This window comes from Scyliorhinus torazame, chromosome 8, assembly GCF_047496885.1.
Source record: "Scyliorhinus torazame isolate Kashiwa2021f chromosome 8, sScyTor2.1, whole genome shotgun sequence".
Lineage (NCBI taxonomy): Eukaryota > Metazoa > Chordata > Chondrichthyes > Carcharhiniformes > Scyliorhinidae > Scyliorhinus > Scyliorhinus torazame.
The window spans coordinates 173,805,542-173,815,239 of record NC_092714.1 but is presented as its reverse complement, the minus strand read 5'-3'; the positions used below and the strand labels follow the sequence as shown (position 1 = coordinate 173,815,239).

The 9,698-nt window shown below is 43.6% G+C and overlaps 1 protein-coding gene across 1 annotated transcript; it reads right to left on the bottom strand.

The window, feature by feature from the left end:
- Nucleotides 1–394: 394 nt before the first annotated feature.
- Nucleotides 395–9,412, bottom strand: LOC140428256 (phosphoenolpyruvate carboxykinase, cytosolic [GTP]-like). The gene is made up of 9 exons (XM_072514528.1): nt 9,265–9,412; nt 8,488–8,741; nt 7,268–7,449; nt 6,047–6,250; nt 5,732–5,919; nt 4,435–4,597; nt 3,933–4,289; nt 3,058–3,153; nt 395–1,990 (listed from the first exon to the last, which is right to left on the bottom strand). The coding sequence occupies exons 2-9, from the start codon at nt 8,709–8,711 to the stop codon at nt 1,536–1,538; spliced, it is 1,869 nt and encodes a 622-aa protein (XP_072370629.1). The 5' UTR covers nt 8,712–8,741; nt 9,265–9,412; the 3' UTR covers nt 395–1,535.
- Nucleotides 9,413–9,698: the final 286 nt, after the last annotated feature.

The following is a 9,698-nucleotide window of genomic DNA, read 5'->3' as shown; positions in this document are numbered from 1 at the left end:
TTAGTTTAGGCGGAAACAGTGAGTAGAGATGGAGGGGGGTGTTACGCACTGAATTATGTTTACATTTGTATTTGTATCTTTTGTTGTTATAAAACCATAAATGCCTTAAAAAAAGAATCTCTACAGTGCTGAAGGAGGCCATTTGGCCCATTGAGCATGCACTGGCCCTCTGAAAGAGCACCGTACCTAGTCCCACACTCTCCTCCGCACCCCCCCCCCCCTTTCCTATTCCTGTAACCCCACCTAACCTGTGCATCCATGGCCAGGTTTTCAAAACTCTTCAAGACAGAAACTCCCGGGACTAACTCTCAGGCTGATGTGGGTGAAGCTTAAATAGGATTAGGTATTAAAGTCCCAAATGGTGATGCATTTAAATAAAATTGAAAATGTTGAAAACAATGGAATAACAATTTATTTTTAAATAAGTGTATAAACAATAAAACTTTCCAGTGGAAATATTTTGAACAACATATATACATATCCTCAAAGTTTGTTACAGAATCATAATTTAGAATTTGAACAGATTAAGATAATTCTAGCTTCAGTCAGTGATTTGAAGGTTCTTTTTCCAGTTTCAAACCCCATACATGTCTTGTCCAACGTTGGACTGTATTGATCAGTCATGTGATTACATCAATGAGCTGGCTGCATCTTGTCCACAAATTAATACCTTTCTCGCATCTCATTCTTAAAAAACTAATGCTATCAGTTCTCGACTGAAACCGATGTTACTGCATGTGTTCACTGCACTACATATCCTTCCTGGAAACTGGTGGGATTAATTTATGTTCAGTACGGGTTGTTCCTGAAATTTGATGGATTCTCCGTTACAGCCCCGCTAAATCTTAAAACAGGAATAGAAATGTGCATTATGTGATAATATTTTGCAGTTAATCTGAGCACTAGTGGAAATGTTTCAACAAAGCAATCTTCTCCACTGCATCAACTATGCCTTTCAAATTTAAACCAGGATTCCAGTTTTGATTCAAGTTGCCCCAGGTGTGCTGTCAATCACAAAGCTTTCAAAATCATGCTGTGCCAAATATGAAAGTACAACTTCTCAGGAGAAGCTGGTCAGTCACAGGATGTGTTGTGCCGGTGTTAACCTTCTCTTGCAACTTTAGCCGCAAAAGGAGTGGAGCTAGTGCTAAATCTAATGCTCTTCACCTCCAAAGGCCCCCCATCAGATTGACTTCTCACTAACAAAGAAGTGTATTTCCTTTGCACAGCCAAGCAAGCAGGCAGCATTGTCATATACTTTTCTAAAATGCAATTTAGACCATCTAATTCCCACGTCATCCTATAGAATTCGATGTTCCTAAATAAAAACTCCTGCTAAAGGAGGCATTTTCTTTTCTACCTGAGGCCATTGTTATGAAGTAAAAATGTTACTACAGAATCTCTAAGCATTCCTAAGTGCATGTAATGTTCACTCTAACTCATAGCATCAACACACAATGAGCTGAAGATTGTCAATGGATGACAATTGATATGAAATAACCATTGCCTATTCCTTATTGCCGATTTGTCCTTTGTTACACCCGACTTATTCTTTGTCCTAACTGCAGCAGCTGATTGGCCACGTCACTGGGAAGGTCGATGTTGACCTGATCTTCAAAATATTTTCTGATGGCTTCTATTTCCTCTTCCCAGAATTTTTTCTCAACACTGAAGAGTTCGTCCATGTTCACGACGCCGAGGCCGTTGAGGTTAAGGGCGTTGTCTGCAGGAATGAAGCCCAAAGGAGACAGCTTGGCGCAGTCCTCCCCCTCGATTCTCCGGAACATCCACTCCAGGACTCGACAGTTCTCCCCAAAGCCCGGCCACAAGTAGTTGTTCTGATTATCTTTGCGGAACCAGTTGACGTGGAAGATCTTGGGAAGTTTTGAGCCGGCCCTGTGCTCCATGCTGAGCCAGTGTGATAGGTATCTGCCAAAGTTGTATCCAAAGAAAGGCCGCATGGCGAAAGGGTCGTGCATAATGACCTTCCCTAAGAAACAATGACAAAAGGAGCAATGAAGAACTCGTGTTGAGAGTGACACAGGGACTACCCAAGTTAAGAATATGTTTGTATGGGGATAAACAACACCACACCCTAACATCCTATTTCACTCAAAATCTGAAGTGACAGCTTTTCTGTTTCCGATGTGAACTTAGATAATGAATGTTAGCAGACTCCTCACTCATATCTACTTGTATTCACTTTACATTAGGAATCACAGGAAATTGTAACTAGCCTACACTGTGCCCCAATGTTGCTACCATACTCTCTATACCAATATTACTGGTGTCCTCTATGTCCCAGTGTTACAACCATACTCTCTAACCCAATATTACTGGTGGCCCCAGTGTCCCAGTGTTACTACCATATTCTCTATACCAGTATTACTGGGTACTCTGTGTCCCAGTGTTACTGGTGTACTCTGTGGCCCAGTATTACTGGGTACTCTGTGTCCCAGTGTTACTGGTGTACTCTGTGGCCCAGTGTTACTGGTGTACTCTGTGGCCCAGTGTTACTGGTATACTCTGTGGCCCAGTGTTACTGGTATACTCTGTGGCCCAGTGTTACTAGTGTACTCTGTGGCCCAGGATTACTGCATTCTGAGGCCCAGTGTTCCTGTGTTCTCAATCCCAGTGTCCCCATGTTCTCTATCCCAGTGCCCCTGTGCTCTCTATCCCAGTGTCCCTGTGCTCTCCATCCAAGTGTCCCTGTATTCTCTATCCCAGTGTCCCTGTGTTCTCTACCCCCAATGTTCCTGTGTTCTCTATCCCAGTGTCCCTGTATTCTCTATCCCAGTGTCCCCATGTTCTCTATCCCAGTGCCCCTGTGCTCTCTATCCCAGTGTCCCTGTATTCTCTATCCCAGTGTCCCTGTGTTCTCTACCCCCAATGTTCCTGTGTTCTCTATCCCAGTGTCCCTGTATTCTCTATCCCAGTGTCCCTGTATTCTCTATCCCAGTGTCCCTGTGTTCTCTATCCCAGTGTCCCTGTATTCTCTATCCCAGTGTCCCTGTATTCTCTATCCCAGTGTTCTCTTTCCCCCTATTACTCTCATACCTTTGTGTTCTGCTGCAGCTGTAGCCTCTGATCTCATGGCTGCTCCGATGAAAACCCCATGCTGCCAGTTGAAAGCTTCATACACCAGAGGGACTCCTGGAACAAATACCAAAGAATGTCTTTGAAATAAGGAGCACAAGATCGAGGGCCGAAGGGCCTGTTCTGTGCTGTACTGTTCTATGTTCTATGTACATAAGTGTGAAATAGTATATTTTGATAGGCAGACCAAAGAAGGCTTTACACTCTTTGGAAAATAAGTGTCAAACCAGGAGGCACAAAGGGATCTGGAGATACACATTTACAACATTTCAAACTGCAGTTGTGCAGTTTATTAAGAACAAAATAAGCAACAAGGCTTAACAACAAGTTAACAACTAAAGGGATAGAGCTGCAAAGTGGATAAGTTATGTCAATTTATGTCACAACTAGAATATTGTGCACAGTTCCAGTCTCCATTTTATGAAAAGGATAAAAAGGCCCTAGAGAAGGATAAGAAAGATTTACAAGCATGATGGCAGAACTTAGAAGTTGTACCTATCAGGGAAGATTGAGTGGGTTGAGGCTCTTTTGTTGAGCAAACAGGTGAACTGGAGGTGACATGAAAGTAGACTCATGGGCAGAATAAACACTGACATAGACATGTTGGGCCGAATGGCCTGCTGTAAGTACTATGTAATTCCTATTTAACTGTTTGTGATCTCCTGCTCACTTCACACGTATGTTTTACCGCTGTTGTACACCATCCCATTTTCAGCCTTTCACTAAAGGCCAGAGTTCCTGAGCTCTGTGAGCAGCAATCCAGTCTAATAACAGTGCAATGACAACAACTGACTCTAATGTTTAGCTGTGTTGTTCTACAGGTCAGACTATTGTACCTTTTGGCCTCCGTCCTCCGAAGACAATTCCTTCAATGGGAACTCCTTCAGGAGACTCCCAGTCTGGGTCAATGATCGGACATTGTCCGGCAGGAGTACAGAACCTGGAGTTGGGGTGTGAACATGGTTCTCCATCCTCTGGTCTCCACTCTTTGTTTTTCCAGGAAGTTAATGTGACACCGGGGGGCAGATTTTCATCGATTCCTTCCCAGTAAACACCCCCATCGCTGGTCTCTGCTACATTGGTGAAAATGGTGTTCTTGCTGATGGTTTTCATTGCGTTTGGGTTTGTATTTACAGACGTCCCAGGAGCTACACCAAAGAAGCCATTTTCTGGGTTGATTGCCCTCAGGTTACCTGTGGGAAGGTCCAGTAAGAGACATATTAATAAACTCATTGGACATTCAGCAGGCAATGCATGTTCCGCACAAAGTGGATACCTTCCCCGTCTAATCATTTCACATCTACCTTAAACTATAGTGAGATGCCGAGACCAACAAACCTTGTTCATCAAATTTCATCCAGGCGATGTCATCTCCCACACACTCCACCTTCCAGCCGGGTAATGTCGGATTCATCATGGCCATGTTTGTTTTCCCACAAGCACTGGGGAAGGCAGCAGCAATGTACTTCTTCTGCCCTTTGGGATTGGTCACTCCCAGGATCTAGGGAGAGAGAGGAGAAGCTGATGAGCAAATGATGTCTGTTCGCTGACCCTGGGCCACAGTCTATTCTACATTTCTCATTACTGCAGCATGCGACACTCAGTGTGTGAGTTCACACTGACACAGGGTGAACAACATATGATTATTGAGCATTTCCTCACCGTCATATCTTACATGCCGCACAGCTGATCCCAAATGATTTAATGCTTTTAAATTCCTCCAGGACAATACACCCAAAACTCCTCATTTAACCTAACCTTCAACAGTGTCAGACTGAGAAACTTACTCATTGTTTAGTGATTTTGTGGGAGAATTTGAATTTGTATAGCACCTTTCAATATCTCAGGATGACCCAATGTTCATTCGAGAAAATGACCTACTTTTATTGAGTCATTGGTGCAATGTCAGAAACATGGCAGACAATAAGTGCATAGCAAGGTCCCACAAGCAGTAATGTGATAATAACCAAATCAACCAGTTTTAGTGATGTTGGTTAAAGGCTAAATATTGATCGGGCAACCAGGGGAAATAAATCACCCTTTATTCTTCAAAATTATGGTGTGGAAGGGCAGCACGGTGGCCTAGTGGTCAGCACAGCTGCCTCATGGCGCTGAGGTCCCAGGTTTGATCCCGGCTCTGGGTCACTGTCCGTGTGGAGTTTGCAAATTCTCCCCGTGTCTGCGTGGGTTTCGCCCCCACAATCTAAAAAATGTACAGAGTAGGTGGATTGGCCACGCTAAATTGCCCCTTGACTGGAAAAAATAATTGGGTAATCTAAATTTATAAAAAAAATTTAAAATAAAAAAATTATGGTGTGATATCTTTTCTAGCCGCATGAGAGACCAGAGGGGGCTTCAGTTAACGCCTGATCTGAAAGATGGCAGCCCTGACTATGCAGCACTGGATTTTCAACTTGGATTATGTTCTCAAGTCTCTGGGGGGGGACTTGGATCCATGATGCCTGAGTCAGAGGTGAGAGGGTTACCAATTCACCCAAGGCTGACGTCTTAATGCAGAGCTCAAATAAGATATTTATGTTATTTTAGAAGTTTGCTTCTTTCACGGGAAAAAGGCTTCTTACTGATAAACTACAGCTGTTAAAGATCCAGCAAAGAATAACTCCTGTAATCTTACCAGCATGTGCTCAGCCAGCCAGCCCTCTTCTTTAGCAATCCTGGATGCGATGCGGAGAGCGAAGCACTTCTTCCCCAGCAGTGAGTTACCTCCATATCCGCTTCCAAATGAAGCAATCTCCCTGCGCTGAGGTATGTGGGCGACCAGAGTCAGCTCGGGATTGCAGGCCCAGTTATTGACCAGTGGCCCTAAACACAAGAGAGGGATTGTCATCCAAAGCTCTATAAAAAGCTGCAGGATCAAAGGAGAAGACCCCCCTCCCCTTCCCTCCCCCGCATGCAGAGAATAATCCAGAGGTGCTGAATCCAAACTCACTCTTTAGCGGCAAAGGGCACCCGACTGAATGAAGGCATTTGACGAACTGGTCATTCCCCAGGGTCTCCAGTACAGCTGATCCCATGCGAGTCATGATCTTCATGCTAGCCACGACGTAAGGTGAATCAGTCAGCTGAATCCCGATCTTGGACAGAGGTGATCCCACAGGCCCCATGCTGAATGGAATCAGGTACATTGTACGGCCTAAAGATTTACAGGAAGAAAATCATTGCTGAGACTATTCTGGGATAGAATTTGCTGTGTCTTTAAATCCACATCAACTCAAGATTAAACTCAGGCACTGACATAATCCCAGCTGTCTGTTAAAACATTTACAGTACTCCAGGCTGATTAACAAATATCGTGAGTAACACCAAGGTAGTTATGTCACCAATGGATTAGGAGGAGGACATTAACCACATGAATGAAGCTCAGAATTTCTCTCTGTTATCGAAACACCAAACTCCCTTGCACCTGTAATTTGTGCATGGGATGTTGGGGGTTAGGAAAGAAGCTCTTTTGATTTAAGATGAACTTTATGCCAGTATTCACCACCGTTCTGCATTGTTCATGCCAGCTTCTAATCTCTTATTCCTTTTCTACTCCTGGCTGGCCCAACATTTGTTGCCAATCCCTAGTTGTCCATTAACTGGATGGTTTACTAGACCACTTCAGAGGGCAGTTAAGATGCTATGGATCTGGATCACAGGGAGGCCAGACCAGGCAAGGACAGCAAATTTCACTCCCTAAAGGGCATTAGTGAACCAGATGGGATTCTACCACAATCGGTAGTTGCCATGGTTACTATTACTGAGATTTATTGAGCAAATTTAAATTCCACCAGCTGCTGTGGGATTATCCTGGGATTCTGGATTACTAGACCAATGGCATTACTATTATACCACCGTCCCCTGGAACAGGCAAGCCTGCCAACTACAGCGGTGTAGTTAGGGCAGATGAATGGTGCAGACGGGAAGTTTGTCAGAATCTTTCACAGTTAGCAGCAGAGATCCTGAATCCTCCTGGATAGTTCACCAACTAAGACATTGTGCAGAGTAAGAAGCAGGTGAGCAGAATATTTGAGTAGGTTTAGTCAGATACAGTCCACACTGAAGAGTCAATAGCTGACATATTCACCACGCCCTCATTGAGTAATAACTCACAAGACTGTATGCAGAAAGAATAGTTCAGAAATATTCCAGATTGGATTAATGTCTGTACCTTTCATACACTCTGGGAATCGGGCATTGAATGCCTTTTCAAATTCCTTCTCCGACAGCCAGCGCCCGAGCTGGCTGACACCACTCTTTGCTACAGGAATGGTGTCTCTCTGTTCAGGGGTCACAATCACAGTTTTACTCTCCACACGAGCAACATCCCTGGGGTCTGTACGAGCCAACCAGCTGGAAGTAGCAAGAATTAATTTAATTCAGTCACAGTGAGTCCAGCTTTATCGTCATCACAATTCAATAATACATTCCTGCAATGTGTGGTGATTCAGGGTTGAAGGCTGGAACTTAGACTTATTACTTCATGTGTCCAATCTGCCCAAGGTCTGAAAGCCATTTGCAGGGCAGTGACCTTGCTGTCGGAAACCTAGTTTTTAGACTGAATGTAATGTGTTTGGATGTGTGCAGTGTGACGCCGTGGAAGATCGGGGCAATGAACCTTGTGCTATGTGTTCTATCTTCCCCTGTTTGAAATGTGGTGAGTGCAGCAAGGCGAATACCTCCTGGACTCATGTCTCTATAACAATCTGCTGCAGTTTATTTTGCTTGGCATCAATGAGTTTTCATCACTTACAACTTTAATCAGGCTTTGACCCTTATCTTTTAACTTAATGACCTTCTTTCTGGCTTGTAACAGTCACAGGAAATCTCTCTTGTGTTGCCGGTGCCTGGATCTCTGTCCAGTCACCTACTTGTGCATTAAGGCCAAGAATATGAGCATGTGGACATGCAGAACGAGGCCAATAGCGCGGGTTCAATTCCCCTGCCGGCTGAGGTTATTCATGGAGGCCCCGCCTTCTCCACCTTGTCCCTCACCTTTGGTATGGTGACCCTCAGGTTAAATCACCACCAGTCAACTCTCCCCCTCAAAGGGGAAAGCAGTCTATGGTCACCTGGGACTATGGTGACTTTACCTTTATGAACATATGGGCAGTAAATTGTCTGCACATTGTTACTGAACCAGAAATCTCACCCAGGAGTTATAAACAGCAGGTTTGGTGAATGGAAGTGCCATACTGGTAAAGCAGCAAATAGTCTTCTGAATCTTGTGCTGGTGCACGTTCGTGGGAGAGTGTAGAGGGAGCAGTGCTCTGCATGTAACCATTTGTATATATGACCTGGGAGTGCTTGTTGCTGATGCCAAAGTAAAAAATTACAATTGACAAGCACAATAAAACTTCATCAAAACATGTGGAGGAGGAAGCTACTCACCAGTTCTGATACTTGCGCAAACGTTTGATCATGCCTTGCTCTTCCATCAGGGACAAAATCTGCCGGTTTTCTTCCTCACTGCCATCACAGATATGGATGTTGTTCGGCTGACACAGCTGTGCATTCTCTTCAACAAAGTTTCTCACTGCAGGGCTCAGCGTGTTCAGATCCCCCTGAACCACATTCAGAGGGAGCCGGGGCGGAGGCTGGAGCTGTGGTGCCATGAGTCCTTCGAGAGATGGATCCGCAAGAACCTGTAAAACAATCATTATGTCACTGCTAACGGCGGTCAGAATACACATGTGTCTTGATTCTGGCAGAGTATTTATATGAACAGGATGAAAGAAAAGGAAAGTATTGTACACTAATTATACAATGTAATTATTATACACTAATTATTATACACTGTAATTTCTAGCCTGCTGTTCATGTCTTTTGTTAAAATTGTGGATTATTGGAATAATTCTTCAAGGTAAGAATAATTTAAAAAAATTATAGTCTGATGAAATCTGTATTGAAAGGAACATTGTTCTCGCCATTTATCTTAAAGTTGCAAACCTTTCTCAGCACAATGAAGCTAGAGAAAGTGCGAGGAAAAGATACAGAGAAAAAAGGTGTCATAAGAATGAAACTGATGTACAATTCTCAGTAATATGAAAAGGTAATCTGTGATAAAAACACATACAAGGTTAAAATTGTTGCACATTTTGTTCCACAATATCATCTATTTCCATAATCACTGCTAATTAACTTTTCTCATATTGTATCGAGACTCACTTATTCAGCTCACTGGATCTGTCTGAAGAGCAGTTTCAAGTTGATCGGTCCGATCTCTAACTTCTTTATCTTCTGCTGAGCAGCTTGAATTTTGAAGTCCTTCAGCAATCTGATGAGTTTCTGCTGTGCTGTCTGCGTCTTTAAATACAGAATTAGAGGACCTCCTCTCACTCAGGGATAAGGGGGCTCGTCATGTTCGTCACTGAGAGTGAACACACCTCATTGGGATCGCAGTTAATACGTAATCCAGTGCGAGCAACCTGTACTCCTAATATCTATCCTAGCAATCAGCAATCAATAGCTTCGAAAATGTGCACCAGCCACACCTCCGCACGCATACAGTTAATACATAATCTAGCCAATAATCTCTTCCAACAATCAGTGATCAATAACTGTTAAAGTGTGCTTTTTCTTTTTCATTCAGCTGAGGTCGG